This window comes from Cottoperca gobio, chromosome 18 (assembly GCF_900634415.1).
Source record: "Cottoperca gobio chromosome 18, fCotGob3.1, whole genome shotgun sequence".
In the NCBI taxonomy this organism is placed as follows: domain Eukaryota; kingdom Metazoa; phylum Chordata; class Actinopteri; order Perciformes; family Bovichtidae; genus Cottoperca; species Cottoperca gobio.
Window position 1 is genome coordinate 5,116,166 of NC_041372.1, and position 20,058 is coordinate 5,136,223.

The 20,058-nt window shown below is 43.0% G+C and overlaps 1 protein-coding gene across 2 annotated transcripts in view; it reads right to left on the bottom strand.

Moving 5' to 3' along the window:
* LOC115023467 (neuroligin-2-like) overlaps positions 1–20,058 on the bottom strand; it is a 148,242-nt gene that overhangs the window by 3,963 nt on the left and 124,221 nt on the right. For both annotated transcript variants that reach the window (XM_029454469.1, XM_029454470.1), the window contains 2 exons: positions 4,506–4,691; positions 553–818 (listed from right to left, as the gene is read on the bottom strand). In XM_029454469.1, coding sequence (XP_029310329.1) covers positions 553–818; positions 4,506–4,691 — 452 coding nt within the window. The remainder of the gene's footprint in view (positions 1–552; positions 819–4,505; positions 4,692–20,058) is intronic.

Sequence of the window (20,058 nt, forward strand, 5' to 3'; positions counted from 1 at the left end):
TGAGTCACAAGAGCAGCTCAACAACCAATAAGTGAAAGCAATACAAATATTAAGAAGAATTAATATTACGCTTTTTTTTAATAGGGAAAGAGTGAGTTGTGTCTATATACGAATACGAAGACTTTTCGTCATTTTCTTAACTTTTCTATGTTCTTATGATATACTGGATGGTTTTACCTCTTCCGGCCTATATGGAAAATATTCAAATTAAGCTGAGAAGAGAAAATGTGCCTTTGATTGAAGTGCCCATTGTGGGTTTGCGAGTACACAATGCTTTGTATGTATGGCATCACAAGCAAAAAAGGTTAAGAGCCATGGGTACAGAATATACCATCGAGACAATGTGTTACAGCGTTTCAGGATGCAAGTTCACACCAGCTGGTAAATGTCACTGCCAGACCCCAACTCTGTGGAAAGGTCACACCCACAGCTACTGTAACAAGTTCTTCTTCTTCTCTTTGTCTGGTGCGTCATCACAGCTAAAGTAAATCTACTTGTACAATAAAACTAAAACCGGTATAGGCCATATGTGCGGTGCCACCGGTCCCTCACCTGCTGCATGAGGATCTCTGGATCGTCAGGCACCACGTCTCCGTCCACCACGGGGCCAAAGGCGATGTGGTAACGAGCTGGCTGGATGTCCTGGTCCACCAGCTCCCTGAAGTTCTTGCGCCTCAGGCAGTCAACCAGGTCGGCCGTCTCTGTGTAGGTGCAGCCCACCTTCCGGGCCAGGATCTTGGTGTACTTGAGGGGCTGGTAGTTGACAGACCAGCTGGAGATGGCAGTTCCACTCTGAGCTATGGCCCTGTGGAACAGACCTGATAGGACAGATGGGAAAGATAAAGTATTTCTGTTACTGTGCGAGTGTGACTAGGACCAAAAAGACACGGTAAAATGTTGGGTGATCTCACTAAATGTACATTTCCCCCAATGTTTTCTTTTTGGCAGGCAGGATGGAGCTCTGTGAAGTGGTCTCACTAAAGTACAGCTTTGCAGTAGAACGGGATTCAGAGAGACTACTTGATTTTCCTCTATTAGAAGTTCCCTTAATACAAAAAACCTTTCCAATTTCTACGTTTTTCATCTCATCGTTGGCCGACACAGGATGGGACTACAGACCCAAAGCATCTCAGATAGAGCAGAACTGGGAATAAGCTCATCTGAGACATCAAGAGAGCTATTTTCTTCTTTCTTGTGCTGTTTCTTCTCTCAGACTCTCTCTCTCTCTCTCTCTCTCTCTCTCTGGCTTTGTTTCTCCCTCCCCCTCTTCTTCTTTGTCTCTCTCTCTATCTCCTTAGTTCTGCCGGTGCTGGGCAGTTTGAACCACTCAAGTGGCTCGTTAAGAGGCCGCCTGCCTCACTCGTGTCCTCTCGCGCTCCTTTTTCCTTTCTCTTTCCTCTCCTGGGCTGAAGATTGGTCAGTTAATTATTAAGCAGAGCCGCAGAGCCCCCTTTCCCTGGGAAATCAATTATAGTAAGAAGTAGCTTGGCAACAGCTATACCTACATATCTGCACTGAGAAAGACAGACAGAATAAGAGAGGTTGGAGGAAGGTATTGTTTAATTTGTCTTCAAAATAACTTTCTTTCTCACTCCCAAAGAACCTGCCCTGCTCAGTACTTTCCTATATTTGGCTACTTCTCTTTTCTGTTATTTCACGTCAAATGTTTTCTCTGTCCTCTTGCTCCTCCTTCAATAACGTTATTGCCTCTCCTCTTCTTCCTTTAAACACAGGATACCTTGGATGCTGTCTTCCCCTGTATATCTCCAACCCTTCATCATATCAGTATCACTTACAACCCCTCTCTCCATCCTGTCTACCACCTCCATCCTGCCATCTATCCTGTGCGTCTCTGCTGTCCGATTTGATTTGTGACACTGTGTTGGTGACATGATTGGTGTCCCTTTAGGGTGGGGATGACAGACTCCTTACCTGGCATCCCTGGCGGGGGAGAGGGGGGGGAGCATGACAGACAGGCGGCGTCTAGAGGGCTGGTGTTACACCATTAGATGCTGATGAAGACGATGATGACGATGGGGTGATGACAAAGCGGAGGCATGAGAATGGACTGGTGGCAGTGTGAGGGGGGTTGGTTGTCAGCAACAGGACACACAGGGTTAATACAGGCTTTCCCAACCGTTAGGCTCCCTGAAAAATTAATAATTAAACTACAATGACTGACAGAAGGTCAAACAGGCATTGTGGCTTTAGAACAGAGAGTGGAGAGAGCCATCGGAGAAATACATAAAAGGATACACTTGTTCACTTACTCTTCTAGAGTTAGAGGGACATATTTATAGCGCACTCACGTCTGTATTTTAAGTACAGACCTGGAGCTGGCAGGTAATTAGTTACTCTTTAGAATAACAGGTGGTTTGGACTTTGCATTCTTTATTCCAGAGATGCTAACAACTTCAATAAAGCATGATTAGCTGTGCTTAATGAGTTGCAATGCCACTCCTCAACATAGGAGGACACTTGAAATATTTATCTATATTGTACCTATGCACAGTACACATACACCTGTGTTTATAATGCATTAGAAACATACTGATAACGTGCCATCTGCTTATAGCACTGTATAATTATAAGCACTCATAAATATTCATAATATGTGGGCAGATATAATACATTACAAGCTGGTTAGAAGTCACTATAAGTGCTCATTATGTGCTTTAAGTAAAGTATTTCATGTATTATGATACTTGACCTTTATAAAAATGCTTTATAATGTGTCTTTATGAAGCATTATGGACGAGTGCTTATAATTACACAGAGTTATAAGCAGATTACAACACATTATAAGTATGTTTGTATATAATGCATTATAGACATGGCCGTCATAGAAAGAGTTACCAAACACTAAACATGCTTTGTGTTAATCACAAACACTTTGTGACCGCTGTTGTATCAATATTAAATAATTGGGGTTATGGGAGCTTTCAAAGGCTAATTGGGTCACCTGCCGATGAGTGGAGGAAAGGTTGGGTGTGCCTGGGTTAATGTGAGGGGTGAGCAGACATCAGTGGTAATTATAGAGAATGGGTTAAACAGACACAGTGACACGGCAGCATTGCACAGATGCTCACTCGAGCTTCAACAACACACATTTGTTATTAAGGCTCATGTACGCAGACAGAATGAGTCAAAGTTAGAGACATGTCAGACGTCTGCCTGGTGCTTCAGACACACACACACACACACACACACACACACACACACACACACACACACACACACACACACACACACACACACACACACACACACACACACACACACACACACACACACACACAGATGATTGAAACAGATGTGTGGTTTTGTGAACACGCTCTCTCTAATCTCTCTCTCTTCTTCCCTGTTTCTGTCCTATGCAGTTAGTGTGAGAGAGAAAATGAACAGAGGAGAGAGATATTGAGGGAGAGTCCTCGAGCAGTGTAGAGAACAGAGAAGTTACAATTTAAGGAGGACGGCTTCAAGAACAGCATGATCAAAGGCGGCGAGTCCGTGACCATTTGGCTGCGGGTCGGCAGCCACACTGATCTCAATTCAGATCAAAGTCGATTGGTCCGTAGGCCTCTCTCTTTTGGTGGTGCAATGTTAACACTTAGCCCTCGGGTGTGTTGTTGGTAATGGGGAGCACGAGGTCAGACGGATGTAGGTTTCTCGACGGAGGTAGAGCCTCTCTGCTGCAGAGCAGCGGAGCGTTAACAAAGCCCGCGGCGCTCGCCAAGTCAGGTAATGTGGGGAAATGTTGGAGCTCCAGTGATTCATCCTCCAAAGACATGAACGACATAACCTGGATCAAACCCGGACTCCCTCATTAGCCACATGACTGCTTAAATTCTTCAGTTCAAAAGACGAGCAGTGTTTTCCTTTGAGGATGGGGGTGTCAAGCGAACATCACAGGACTTAACGATTTCTGGGCCGGATGCTGCTCGCTGAGTCTCCATCTGACCACATGGGACGGGACCTTGCTGCGATGATTACATTTACGTGGGTCATCAAATAGCCAAAGGTGTAAAAAGAAAAGATACTATATATATACTGAGCGAGTCATTTTTAGCAACAAATAGAGGAACATACATTTTATGTTGAGTTTCCAGAGGACAAATGGGACACGCAGGTGTGCACGGCCATTTGTTTCCAGCAAATATATAGAACAAACACACAGAGATGGTTTGTAAATATGCATTGAGGCTCTGCGGGGATTATCGAGGAATGAGCTCCGATGAAACATTAATGGATGAGGTGGAATTCGTGTGAGCAGCCACAATCCATTTGTCAAGACATTTGTGTTTAATGAGTCATTTACATGGCTGGATCCAGGCTATTAGCAATCACAAAGAAATATGATATTCTAGGAATCCCAGGACCTGTGGGAATATTCTGTTTAGGGTTATGCTACGAGAAAAAAAAAGCTAGTGACAGGTCAAGGTGACGGAACAATGGATTCTGTTCCAAGTACAAAAACAACACAATGCAACAGAGTCTTCACTTACCCTCCGAGTGATGAGAGAGGATGAGGAGGTTGACGCAGGACGCCCCAGCTCCGGAGCCGAAGATGGTGATCCTTTCTGGGTCTCCGCCAAAGTGGCCGATGTTCTCGTTGAGCCAACGCAGGGCCTGAATCTGGTCCAGCAGGCCGTAGTTCCCCTTAGCGGACTGATCGCCGGTACTAAGGAAGCCTGTGTAGTTGAATTAACAAAGATGGATGTAGAAAGAAGGCGGGAGGATATTTAAGAGGGGAGCGGGATAAGGAGAAGAACGGATGCAGAGATGAGAGGAGAATAAAGAGAGAAGACAAGATGACGTTAGTATCAGTACATTTAGTATTTAGTACCTGTTTGGCAGATGTTCCCTACTTCGGCCTGTAAATCAGCTTCTGACTGAGCGGGAATTGCACGAGAACAAGTGTGAGTGTGTGTGCGCAACACCATCATTCATCAACAAGGAGTAACAGACGGCACACAGAGAGAGAGCGAAGGGAGTGAGAGACGAAATTGCCATTTCAGCTCCTCTCTTAATGACGTTTACTCTAATGGCATTGAGCAGGGACACAAAGCCACTTACAGCACACAGCAGCCTGCACTCCCAGAAACATAGGTGACCCTAATCTGAATCACACCCATAACTGGATTACAAGTGATGACACATCGTGCTTGGAATTCAGGATTGTGCCGTGTCTTTTTTCCCCTCAATTTTTTGGGTGCAAACAACTGTTCTTAGTCAATATTGTTATGGCATGAGTAGAAACAGTAGACACATTTACCTATATCACACAGATGTTACTTAAGTGTCCCAGCAAGACGTGGCCCAGTGTGACAGTGAGCCAGCGTGCACAACACCAGGACCCTGAAACGGAAGCAGCTAAATGGAATTCAGCCGTCATTCATTTTCCTTCTGTGACATTTCAAAATGTCTTCCACAGGAAAGAAAAAAGGTCTAAGAAGCCAATATATGATATGATATCTCTTAACCATGGAGGATTGTTTTAGACTTTATCTATTGTTTAATTCCCTGGTAAAGGATAAGACCTGTGGCATTCTACATTTGTCTTAAAAAACAATGAATTGATTCCACTTGTAAGTATAAATTACTATAGACGGAATCGGAGTTTCAGGCTTCCGGTGGAATCGCAATGCATGCTGGTGTGGCAAGCCTAGAAAAGTGAGCACCAACTCTACAAGGGCCGCCATATTGGATTTCTTCTCTACGTGTTTACATTGTATTTAGCTTATTCTTCAAGCATGTTGTAAACAAACCTACTACTCTACAATGAGTTCTGAACTCCTTTCTGATGATGAGGTTCAGATGTGGAAAGTCGAAGCTTTGAAAGTATTTTGCCGCAAGCGGAATTTAAAGGTTTCAGGAACAAAACTGGAGCTTATTGCCAGGGTGTTTGCTGCATCAGAGATAGGCATTGAGGAGCAACCAACAGCTAACGAAAGACTTTCAATCACAGAAAAAGAAAAGACCAAGCTTTTGGTTATGCCGAGTGGCGTTTCAGTGCCTGATCCCTTGACATTGCAGGATGGCTGGGTCAATGAAAACAACAGCATGACTTCTTGGCCGCCGATATACCTCAGCGATATAACATTATTTTTAATGTCCGACCACCCAGGGAACGATGTCGAGTTTCATAAACAAACTTTGAACGAATACAAAAAAGGCAAAGCATTTAGACTGTTTGACTCTGGCTGGTTGAAACAAATATCTTTTGTATTGCTTTTTGAAAGCAAATTGTTCTCATTCAATGAAAGTTTCCCATACGCCACATTCGGCAAGGATCTGTGCAGTCAAGAAAACTGGCGATATCATAAGTGGGTTAGGGTTAGGGTTAGCTAACCCTAACCCTAACCTAACTTGTGTTTGTTGATTATTATAAAACTCAATATATAGAAAGTACATTTGTCAATATATAAATCAAGTAGATAGACTACATACCCCAGGTCGAGTTCAGGATCAGGGAATTCATTTGTTGGTTTTCCTTGCATGAAATGCTCACTGCAAATCCGCAAAGATTTCTTGGGCTCCCAAGACTTCCCATTGTAATCCTGTCTCTTTACAGCTGTGGTCCATGCTAGCCTTCTATCATTGTTCTTTAGTGCTGTTGGAAATGGAAATAGTTCGGGGGCTTGCAGTCGCCATATTTGCAATCGTGAAGCTCACAATGAGATTCTGCCCATTTATTTAGCTTTTTCCCACTGTGAACATCCTTTCACCACACAATGTCGGTGTCCAAATCCCATAACTAGAAGAGCGATGATTACGCACTAAAAACTAGCCAAATACAATGTAAACACGCTTGAAGAATAAGCTAAATACAATGTAAACACGTAGAGAAGAAATCCAATATGGCGGCCCTAAAGCGCCAAATGTGTAAAATCCGCAGCTGAAAATAGTCCCCAAAAAATAGATTTTTCTTTATGATTACTGAGTTTATAAAATGTTTATAAAAGTAAGTTTACATACAGAACATTCATATTCAAGATTTTGAGTAGGAACAATGGGGTTGGAGCTGAGATGCACTAACATATTGTTGCCTCGGGTCCACATATGGGATTTGATGTCAATTAAGACATTTTTTAAACTTTAAAATTACAATATATCATAAAAGATATGAATGAATTAAACAAAAAGTGAGTTATTCCATATTTGCACATAAGTCTGAGCTGTATGATGCAGATGCTTAACTTGCTTACGTCATGATGACTTGGACGACACCGACTCTGAACGTCGGGTCATGCAGCACATTAGTTATCTGTTCAATACTTACAGAGTTCAATTTGGTTTAAATTCTTTATTGTAACGATTGTTGTTTTAAGGGTTTACAAGTGACATGGAATCCTTTTTGCAAATCAAGTACTGAACATTCCTCAAAGTTTCTCTGCGAGACAAATGTTGATACACCGGAGCATTGGAATAATAGCTCACCTCTTCTGTTAGCCTCTCATGATTACTGCTGAGTATCTTCAATTGTTCCACCAAAGACCTAAATCTTTTCTATTTAAGCATCCATTAACTGGTAGCCGCTCGGATGCTCATGGGACTCTTAATTAGAGCTTTAGTAAAGGCAGGTGAACTGGAAAGGTCATCCATTAGGCCTATTCAGTGGAGGTTAAACACTTATAGCGAGACGCTCGGATCCATCGAGACAAACAGACAGCATGTTGTCTGCTCTGAGCGTCTAATTAGTGTTAAAGATCTTTTATCAGAATTTCCAATTAGACTCAGTATAAAGTCACAAGCATTTCTCTCTTCACTATACATCCTTTATTCCTTTCAAGAGTTTGGACTTGGACCAAACTCTTTGAAGTTTGAAGTTGGACTATGGATATGAATAAGGAGCCACCTTGTGGCGAAAACACAGCAGACACACTTTCTCTGAATATTACAGAAATATAGCACATTTGCTTCAAAACTTTAAGTCTGAACACAACACACAACAACTGATGCATACAACGTGTGGCATATATACGTAGAGGATTTAACTGTGGCTGAGTTATTGCCACAACAGCAAGAACATGTTACATTATTGAAAAATGACAGTTGATCACAATCCACATGCATTTATTCACACTGATTATACAATTGCATGCGTCTGCCTGTAATAAGCTGCACTTAAAGGTAAAGGCTTATATCGACTGAACTTCACAATATTACACAACCATCAAGTGCAACCGAAACCAATGAATATTTATAATCTCACAAAAAAAGGGATCGAAGCACAACATGCATTTACTGGCTTCTGTGCTGCTCTTTAAACACCGCAAACACACAGCTGCATGTTTGAGTGCATTAATTAAAGTGAGCACAAACACGAGCGCCTAATGCCCTACTGTAATCGCCATGATATATTAAACATAACCAATTATGCTCATGGTCATTAATTAAGCTAATTAATGCAATACATAGCAATACTTCTATGTCAGTGTAGTTTCTTGCACACAATAAGGGAGCAGTGCTCATATAAAGCCCAGATACTGAAACGTGTGGATGTATGTAAATCACCTTTTCATTATTATCAGTAAGCAAGATCATCTTTTGCTCTTTAGTTAGCATTCTTACAAAAACTGTGTGCTGTGCTGTGCTGGTGGGGCATCAAAGAAAAGCGAGTGATCTGAGCGACGCAGTGCCAGCAGACACCCAAGATCCCAACGTTATCTTGTTACAGCCAAAGCCGCTGTCTTTCCCTGCACCTTCACGCTGCGTCCATCTGACTGTGAGTCAGTGTACAACAGCGGGCCACTTCACCCGTCGTCCTCTTTCCTCTATAATCTGATAAAAAGGCTCGGTGAAAAAAAACAAACAGAGGAGCTGGTTACGCCGCAATGCAAGATGAAAGCACAGCTCGACATGAATAGCCTTTAAAATGGCTGTGATAAGGAATGGTGGTTAGAGGGGGTAAGGGAGAGAGAGAGCAAGAGAGTTAAAGGAGAAGGAGAGGAGGATAGTGGGTGTTCTGTGAGTCCCGGATAGAGGCACAGTGTTTCATCTGCCTCCAAGACACCAGAGGTTGGCTCACACACACACACACACACACACACACACACATGAGCGGGGACACTGATCAAAGGCTGACACTACAGAGAAGACTGCCTCCTTTTCTCTCCACCTCCCTCGCTCTTCCACACACAGAAACAGACGCACACAACACGCATGCATGCGAGCACATAAAGAAAGAGGAATAATGCAAATACATTCTCTCATCTGTTCCGTCTCCACCTCACATATTAACAGGACACACACACTCACACGCTAAGTCTATGCTTAATCATACTGCCAACACAGACCCGTGGCATGCTCATTTTTCTGCACACACACACACACACACTAATATTTGTGGATCTATCCTGCAGTCATAATGAAGCAGCAATGAGCCTTTTGATGTGCCATCAGAGAGCCATGACATTATGCTTCGAGAACTAAAATGCACGTACAGGTGTCTTGTGTGTATGCAGCTATACTTGTCATATTGATTTGTGTGTGTGCAGAGGTGCACGCATCTTTGACTTTGAGTGCAGCCACACATGTGATTATGATTTGTGTGTGAACAGTGTGGCTGCGGGATGACAAACGGTGCTTCTAACACACTACATCCCCTGTGAATTCATTGTTAGAGGTTGACATGGGTGCCAGGGCTCTCTGTGTGAGTGTGTGTGTGTGTGTGTGTTCTTGGCAGCATAGTAATTATGGTCTATCAGAGGAGAATGTGTGTCGTCCAGAGAAATGAACAGATGTGGGCGGCTGAGGCATCTGAATAATGTATAGGACACACACGTTTAGAGCAGGACACACACACACACACCTCAGATTGTGCCTGGTTCTTTGGGAGGTGATGAAAGCTGCTCGCCTGTTAGAGAGGCTGCACGTTCGCAAATGGTGTCTAAATGTAATTTTGCAATCACAGCACCACCGGCGCCGAAGTCGGCACTATCATCCTGCCGCCACACTAAACACTTTGCCGCTTCCAAAAGGGTCACGCCAAATGACGCAAGGGAAGGGAAAAAAGGGTTTGGAAGCGGTAGAAAAGGGGAAACGGAAAAAAACTAAACATTCCCCCTTTTTTTCCAGTGAGCTTATGAAGAGGCTTCTTTTCCACAAACACCACTCTGACTTACACACGGCGATTGGCCTTGGGTGATTCTCTCCGCTCTTCTCCCTCTTTCTTATTGTGCTCCTTCTCGCTCTAATGTTGTTATTACTATTGCCTGGCTGCGACAACCAAATTATCTGTGAAATTATTCCAATTTGATGCCCTCGCACTGGGCAGGACCCCTCTGAGTGCGTCTGCGTGTGTGGTGTAATGTAGACCCTTTCCTGAGCAGAAGAACAATGGCATTTTAAGATGTGAACAATCAGCCGATTGAAGGGGAGAGCTGCTTGGTGTCGGTCGCAGTCAGCACATCTCCCTAATCCCTCCCTGTTGTCACTCACTTATTACAGTGACACCATATCCTCTCATTTTAAAGATGTTTGTGAAACTAAACCCTTTTTTTTTTTTTACCTCTATCTATAGTAATAATTGTCAAAATGTCTTCAGGTTTTTTAACTATTTTCTCCCCGTCTCTTTCATCGTTTGTCCTTTTCATGGATGCTCCTTTATTTACTTTCCCCTCATTCATTATTTTAAACTCCCCTGAGGATTAATACTTTATCTTTCAGGGTTTAGTCCGGAGCTGAGGCAGCGAGCCTCTGAAGTCCTGTCCTTCGTGTGTGTGTGTGTGTGTGTGTTTGGTGGTTAGGTGGTGCGCTGTCAGTGGACTTTCTTTCAAGCAATGTCACTGTCTCGCTCCCCCTTCATAAAGTTGTGGGGACAAATTGTGCGCGTGTGTGTATGCACACAATTGTGTTTTGATGTCGTCTCAAGCTGTGTGTTGTCAAAATGTGTGCTCTGTGTTTGTGTGGCATAACAACACAGAGACACCGCAACAGCAAGAGAGAAAATGTGTGTGTGTGTGTGTGTGTGTGTGTGTGTGAGTGCTGGTGAAAGAGAAACCAGGCCGGCTCCCAGCAGAGAAGGGCCGTGTGCACAAAAACTGTTTCTCAGAGCTTCACTCTGCACATGCATGTTTATGTGTGTGTGTGTGTGTTTAGCATTGAGGAGTGTGATTGCTCTTGTTTTGTCACGGGCCGATCCAAGTGTGTCAGAGGGATGCAGAAGAACACACACAAACTCGTACACAGAGGGAGGATGACAGAGAGGGAGAAGGATGAGAGCTTCTGACAGAGACACAATGAGTCACAAAGGGACAAACACAGTCAGAGGAAGTGAGATGATACATTGTCAGGTGTGTGTGTGTGTGTGTGTGTGTGTGTGTGTGTGTGTGTGTGTGTGTGTGTGTGTGTGTGTGTGTGTGCGCTGTGTGTGCGTGTGTGCGTCCACAGGGACAACAAGGAGGGCTGGTATCTATTTCACTCTCCTTCTTTAACTAGAGTCTTTATAGAGTGGCGGTGTGCGTCTATCGATCAGGTTTTGTTGCCCTGTGAACACTTTTACAGCCCCAAGGAACAATAGCTCACCTGCCAGATCACACACTCCCATCATGCTCCTTTTCATGAGTGTGTGTGCTCAGAATTGCAAAGCCTTCACCTGCCCTGTCTCTTTCTTGTGTCTCCTCCTCAGCCCACTTCCTTCCCTCCACTCCTGCTTATCCATCATTTGGTTCCCTTGGGTGTTGCGCTCCCTGGGGGCTCCTAACCAGTCAGAGGGTAATGGCGGGTGAAATAGGGGTGCCATGGGCCAGATCGGAAACAATGTATGGCATGATGTGTGTGTGGGTGTGTGTGCTACAGTAATTGTTTTTAGTCATTGCTGAGTTCGACAGCAAATGAAAAGACTTAAACCCCTCCTGTCATTATTGCTGTGTGTGTGTGTGTGTGTGTGTGTGTGTGTGTGTGTGTGTTGTATCTTACCTATGAGACTCATGGTGTCATAAGTGAGAGGTGTTGACTTAATATCTTTTTAAATATTTTAATCTGATTTGATTATTGAGGTGCTGAGATTTGCAGGTGCCGGGGATCGTTCAGTACTCTGCCACAAGCTGCTAGTGTTAACATCTACAACAAATATTTTGTAGTTGTTTGGTTAAAAAACAACAAACGATATATCAGATATCAGAAGTCAAAAATAATAAAAACATGTTCAGTAGCTTAACATTCTCCACTCGTTTTCCACTGACTAGCCAATATCTGACATTTAAAGTCCTTGAACACCTATCTAATATTACAGAGAATTTAATACCAACTTTTCAAGGGGATTTAAAGAAGTGCGCCTCATTGATTTTGTATTACACCTGCATAAAGTCAAGGGAGAAGCTGCAATATCATAACTTTAGCTCCATAGAACGAGTCAAGCTCCAAAGAAACTTCCCAGAAACTTACCAAATAGCATTTATTTTTTGGTAAATGCCCACAGATCTCAAACTCAGTTTGCAATGCAGGTATTAAACATTTGTAGTATCCAATTACAGGCTCAAGCTGAGATAACCCTGATGACATCACTTTGGCCATTTAGCAACTTCCCCCCAGAGACGTATTGCCATCATCATTAAGGCTGAATTGACTTTAAAATGTAGGTCTTCTGGAATTGCCAAAACAAACAAAAAAAGATTGAATCAACAAATCCAAAAAGTGCTGGGGGAGACAGAGGCAGGAAAACAAGAACTAATGAATCCCCAAACTGCTGTCCGTGCCTGCTCCACCAGCAGCTGTGCGGTGGTTAGGATTTACCGAGCAAAACAAACAAACAGCAAAAATAAATGGATAAACACTCATTGTGCATCTGCAGCGGTGTGTGGATGTGGATGGGGGGGGGGTGCATGTGGGTCTCCGAGCACCGGAGTGTGTTCGTCTCCATGCAGGTGTTTCATCTGTATGTTTATGTGCACGTGTGAGTGTCTGTGAATGTGTGTGTGTGCGCGCCGTCCACGACTGCTAGTGGATCAAATGTCTGTTGTGTCTGTGCAGCTCTGGAGCTAAAAGTAGACTTCTGCTATTCCACTACGTGCTGGCAAACTACTGCAATACTTCAAACAGAGCCCATGCTGGGTTGGCCTAGATACTGTAACTCCTCCCCACGCACCAGTCACTGTGTGCGCCACTGAATATCGGCAGCATGGTGCAGTTCAGCTGGAAACACTCATGTCTTATTGGAATCATTTTTATTTGACCATTTGTAAATATTTTCTTACAAAAAAGATTCTCAGTTTGCAACTTCATTATGATACTGATGTGTGGCTCTAATTTGGTTGACCGTCCTTCATTATGGTAAATCAATATTTAATGTATTATTGAGGAAAAACTTTTTTCTACGTTGGGCAGTGACGGCCCTGGCTAAACTGCACTCAAAGTGAACAGAAAGCCTGAGCATTAAAAATGTTCACATCAAAACATGTTTATTGAAAGAGGCTCCATTGGAAAATGTTTGGATTAATTATTCAGCCGCTAACCTCCTTCTCATCTCAAAGGGTCGGCCTCGCACTGGGGGAGCGAGAAGCGGCTCTCTCTGCGGCACGCTTCATACCAAACCTCTACACTGCTTACCCACCACCTCAGTGTACGTATCACACACACACACGACTGTACGCACATATTCGCAGGACCATCCTGTCCGTCACAAGTAAAACAACATAACAGACATTAATCGAGATGTCTGATGTTTTCCTCTTCCATGGCAGTGTAATTAAAATATGCAAATGTGTGATAAAATGCATTTCACTCTGATGGCGACAATGTCAGTTATGCCGAATGCCTTCAGTATTGGAAGGTAATTGCAAGATAAGGCTGCTTTGCATCAAAAATCTGGATGGCATGGGCCTGTGTGTGTGTGTGTGTTTGTGTTTTTGTTTTTGTGTGTGACAAAGAGAGCTTTATCTCCAGCGCATAAAGAAACCAATCTGACTCCTGCCTCATAAGTGTGTGTAGGACAACTTCTCAAATCCCTCTCGATACCCTACAGAGAGAGACACACACCCACACACCCACACACACACACACACACACACACACACACACAGTAAAGCTTTCAATTACTTTGACCTTGCTCTTGCATGTTTGTTGTTAGACAAACAATGTTCTGGAAGAATTGTGCACATTTTGCGTGTATTTGTTGAGTTGTACAAGTCAGGATTTAAATATTAACTAGTCGCTGTAGTACTGTGTGCAAATACAAATAATATTAAAAATACAGAAATATTATCAGCTAAAAGGAACTTAGAGTTTTCATTTGAATAGTTATTGTTGATGTTGTGACATCCAGCAACACGTGTCAACTTGTTTCATGCGTACAGTCTTTTCAAAATAAACTTCCATCTTCACAGGAAACAACTTAACTTACGGAGGTGGTGAAGTCACGTGACAAATAAGTAAACTTTTAGGATCAAATTACGGCCAAAGTCCCGTTACTGAAGTACAGAAGCTACGTGACTAATCAGTTCTGGTTTCACACGGGACACCGACAAAGTCCAGTGTTTTTGGATCCTTCCATAGACCCCGACATTCTCCCTACGTGGACTTTGTCGATCTTTACACTTCCTGGTTCATACATACAAATTGCCTGCGATATATACCAAATACAGAGCACTACTTTCTGTAGGTACAGACAGGAACAGTGTGTAAGAACAGCCTGATCTATATTAATAGATGTATAAAGTAAGTATAGCTGTAGTGGAAGAGAAAGTGTAACATTTGAAATGTAGTGGAGAAAAGAAATATAAAGAAACACCAAATGGAAATTTCTAAGTAATGTACAAAGAGCTGAAATGTACGTAAGTAAAGTACTAAGTTACATTCCACCACTGAAAACTAAAAGCATACTTAGATTATTAACTCTTTGAATTGGTCGGTGGAGTATAACAGTGTTGACCTGGAAGCCAAAGGGTAGTGGGCGATCATCGGCTACTTCAGAATAAAATAAAAGACAATAAAACAAAACGACCTCGCTCAAGTCTTTTCCCCTCTTCACAACTTCACATACAAATGGAAAACACTGCAGATAAAAGTGTCAACATTATGATTTGTGCCCTTTGTCATATCACTCGTGGAGCCGATGCCCCGAATGAAATCGCTCTTAAAAGAAGGGAGAGGAAGGCCGCACTCGTGTACGATACGATCAACTCACAGGCCTCCTCCGTCTTGTGAGGGAAACCCAGTCTGTGAAATCTGTAACCGGATGTATCAGTATAAGAAAGTCACACACTATTTAGAATTAACAGACAGAACAAGCTGTATTTGAGAAAACTCTGCTATTATTTAATTATATTTATTCAATAAAATAATTAATTAATTTTTATTCAACAAGCAATTTGTTGTATTTGATCAGTATACTTTAAATAAAAGCAGAACACTTTATTATCTGTATTTATTTTATATTTTAAACTAATTATAACCAGCGACTCGAAGTTACCATTTACATGATTTAACTGCTAAATTGATTTAATTTGTATCTGAGATTAATGTCAAATGTCCAACAATGTATTTTATACAGTATATTTAGTATTAACCAAAAATGCAATAAAAACTTAAATAAGTAGAAAAACATTTAGAAATAAACGTCTATGGTATCCCTACATATTCATTTACAAAATGCTCCTTTTTGACCATCAGCTGTGCTCTGTAAGTAGGTCAGGGCTTTGCATGCATTTGCTCATAACTTCAGGTGTGCAGTGATGAATCCCCAACTTCTCTTTGCAATGACCAGACACACTGCTTAGGAACATTGCACTTCATGCATTTTGTTGATAAACAACGTCCTTAGTGTCTGTATATGTGAGAACGTGCGTGGATAGTATCAGGCGCACTCAGTCAGTCAGTGTCATCGTGTGATAAGACTCTTCTTTCGCCAGAGCGTGTCATCTGACCTTTCATTTTGACGCCAAAACGACAATCGGGGCTCGATTACATCTTTGCAAACTCCGAGATACCTCCTTCATGTTTATGCTTCTCGATCCCCTGTAATCTTATTGGACACGCTTGAAGGTCAGTGGCAAACACGGTTAAGGTTCACACTCTGAACTTCGAGCGCAGTGACGAGGTCTAACCCCCGAGTGGTGGGGAGCTCCACTGTCACCGTGTCACTGTCACGGCTCTCTCCACAGTAAGACTATAGCCAGTGCAGAGATCTTGAGTAGAAGGCCTCTGTCTGCGATATATAGAGCTGATGGAAGAAAGAAATGTCAGAAATATGATGTCGAGTCAAAGAAGTATAGAGTGTGTTGTCAAAGAGTGAGATGGAGAGAGAGTAGCAGAGAAGAGTCAAAGTCAATATGTATGCGTGTACTGTCAAGCTACAAAAAGACTGATATGAAAGTTGTCCAATGCCTTGATGAATAATTCACACAATATAAATAGATACAAGGCAACCTGGAAACCCTTGACTGTGTAACATTTTCTTTAAGACACATTTCATGGCTCTATACACCAGAAATGTACATTATTCAGACGATTTTAAATCACCATCAGAAAACCAAACTATCAAGTCTTTAAGTTTAGCAGACCATAAAAAGACCAAATTAATAGAAATGCACTTACAGATTCCACTCGGCTCCCCTGGAGGTTTTGAGAATTATTTACACTTCAGCACAGAGCAGAGGGATTAAATCTTCTGACCCGTCCAAAGTCACAGTTTGGCCGATCAATTTTCCGCGGGGAAGGTTTTGCCAACAAAGATTGGCAGTGACATCGCTTCTGCTGGACTACCACATGAATGAAGATTGTAAATAAGCATCATATTTTCTTCTGGCAGAGAAACTCTTTTCTCTTTGAATGTGCACCGACATTCAGCCAACCTGCTATTCTTCTTACAGCGTGGATACTTCCTGCATTCGGGTTTGGGCCAAGTTCAGTTTGTAACGCGGCATGTGTGCAGAGTGTCTCACCGGATAAATTAGAAAAAGAAGCTCCCAATTCATCAGTTTTCTTCGACTCCCATCCTCACAACCTTTGCTTTCTTCTTTTTAACCCCCACCTCGCAGCTCCTACCAACACCATCAGTCTTTTAGGCAAGCCACAGTCTATCACCCTCCAACAGCATGAGACTATTAGACTTATCTTAGCCAGAGTTGCCCCTAATTTGGCAGCCTCAGAGCAGTGGGTGTAGTGTGTTGAAAGTTATCAGAGTGAGGCCAGCTCCCTATTTGGCAGGCGGAGGGGCAGTGCCACCACTGTCTGTCTGCCAGGTTGATTAATAAGTAGTGGCAGAGCGGCTACGCTAACAGACTGGCCTGCCTGGCCGCTTCCAGAACTCTGCTAAATTAATGCCACACACAAGATGTGTTTACCTACACAACTACACAACTACACACACTGATACTCCTCTCTATCACACCTTTTCTCTGCACACACTCAAAACGGCAAGCAATAATGCAGCACAATACAGGCTTTCTGATAGCACAGAACAGACATGTTAAGTTGTGAATTAGCATAAACATGAGGGAACAAACAGGATCTACCCCCCCCCCCCCCCCCCCACACACACACAATATAAAACTGCCTTTTCCCTGTCATTTTTTCCAGCAGCGAGGTGTTTGAGTGACACCTCATCAGAGCAGCTTTATCGCATTATTGTGAACGCGCCATTTCTCCTAAGCAGAGCAGGCAGCCAGGCATAACAGAGTACTTCCTGCTTCTATCGTCATTAGTTACCGCCAACATGACAGAGGAGGGGCCGAGCAAAGCACATGTGGAACGTAACATGCGACAGCAGACATGACACAGAAGCATATAAGTAAAACCAAGCTGCTGAACAACATTTAGTTTGGTTTGTTTGCTCTTATTTTTTTATCTTATTCATTCATGCTACTGTCACAGTTGTATTTATATACAAGAAAGGAAAAACAAATCTAAGAACAACAGGATTCTGAGGAAATGCATTAATGAGAATGGAACACAAAACCCCCAAATGAGGCCATAGAAAATCCATTTTCATTGTAGCATTAAATATATTTTTATTAAATTAAAATGAATTAAACTACCTCTGCACCGGAGATGGGGACTCGAGAACTTACGCCGCACACACAGTGTGTTGAGACTCGTCCTCAAAAGTCTTGAGACTCGAGCATTTTCTGCAATGTACTCGTATATAACTGTCAGATGTCTTCTAATGTTTCTTTCTCTTTCTACTTTTACCATCATCTACTGTTGAAAGCAACTGGAGCTATTTCTTCTCCACTCCCACTGTGTGTGTGTGTGTGTGTGTGTGTGTGTGTGTGTGTGTGTGTGTGTGTGTGTGTGTGTGTGTGTGTGTGTGTGTGTGTGTGGGCATCAATGGTAACATTAGCAGGAGCTACAGGTGTGAACAGTGGTGGGTCTTTATCAAGGTGTTTGCTTGGGGAGTAAGAGGGAGCTAAACACGGGCGGGTGGGCTTACGCGGTGGGATGCGCAGACATTCACTTATTCATGGCCACAGCATGAGGCGGTGGGGAGGAGTACAAACACGCAGACGTACACACAAACACATAACTGCCAAATACTAACTCACTCGTATTAACGCCCACATTCTTGGGCTTGCATGGGGGGAGGGTGCGTTTCTTTCGGTCAAAAGAGCGGGAAATGCTGTTTTCTCTGTTCTCCCACTGCTAAAATATGAGTGCCCTCTTATTGACCTTGTGTGTGGGTTTGGGGGGGGGGGGGGGGGAGGTTGTTTGACATTGGCTACCCATGATTCCTCCCTGCGACCGGAGAGCCATATAACTCATCCTCGGCTGTTGTCAAGCACACCGTTGCCTGGCAACTGGCCAAAGGTAGCACATCGCTGGAGATGATGAGAGGGACGACCCGTCTGTCTTCTCACTATTAGTCTTCACTTTCTCCTCTCATTCCTTCCTGTTCTTCTGGTGCCTCGATCAGAATTCCCTCTTCCACCTGCTGTGTTAATGTTAGACTGAGCGTGCTCCAATGCTCTTTGTAACAAAGGCTTTCAATCAAGTGTCAGTACAGGGACTATTGTTCATTTTTAATGTACAGTATATTAAATGTAAATGAAAACATCCGGCTGAGCTATAGGAGGGAATAAGACATCTCATACATTGGTTTACTGCTCTCTTATTATCCCTCCTCACTGCCTCCTGTTTCATGCTCCACTTCCTCTCCTTACACAACCCTCTAGGACAGGTTTGCTAGAAAACAGCAGTCTGAAGCTGAGAAGCTATATGGGCTGTTATTATAAAAGACGGCCTTCAGGGTAGCCTTAAGCTTAATAAAGATTCAGAGCCTTAAGCTTAATAAAGATTCAGATAATCCACATTATTAAGTAATCGTAGTATTTCACTTTCTTACTACACACTTTGAGCTTGGGATACTTTACAAGACACAGCCTTCACATCCAACATCATTCAAAACATGTTTCATGAAGAATGTTATTAATATTATTGACATTACTTAATTTATACATTCTCTTCGCAAGGGCGGCATTCTCATTTTGTATCATTGTTTCTTTATTTGCGCGACAGGTGTACTGAAAGTGTAATCGAAACTCAACTACACAAAAAGTAACGTCACTTTCAACCTCAGTAAATCCTTTCCTGTAGACTTTCTCCCTCTTCCCTCCACATCTTTCTCTCCACATAGTACAAACTTGACTCACTGGATGCCTGCCTGTGTTTGCGCTGAGGGCAGCACTTTGTCACGTTCCTCATGCATATGCAAGACACACTCCAGGTAAGGCAAGTGAAAGAGGAGAAAGCGCGAGGGAATGGGAGAGAGAAAGAAAACCGAAGTGAGGTAATGAGGAGATGGAAAGGTAATGGAGGAAACAAATGGAGAAATGGAAAGGAAAGGCGACGGTATGGAGGTGAAGAAGACTGACAGAGATTAAGATGGAGAGAGCAAACATTTGACTAGGACAAAGAAATGACAGGCGGAGAGCGAGAGAGCAAGAGACAGAAGGAGAGAGAGAGATGGAGTGGACAGGAGTCAAAGCCATTAACCTGCAGGCTTGCTGCTTCTGCTGCATGTGTGTGTGCGTGTGTGTGTGTGCGTGGTTGGTAGGTGCAGACACAGTTGTATCCCGGGGCCAGGCCAGCCAGGTCGGTTGTCAACCTAACCCCACCCGC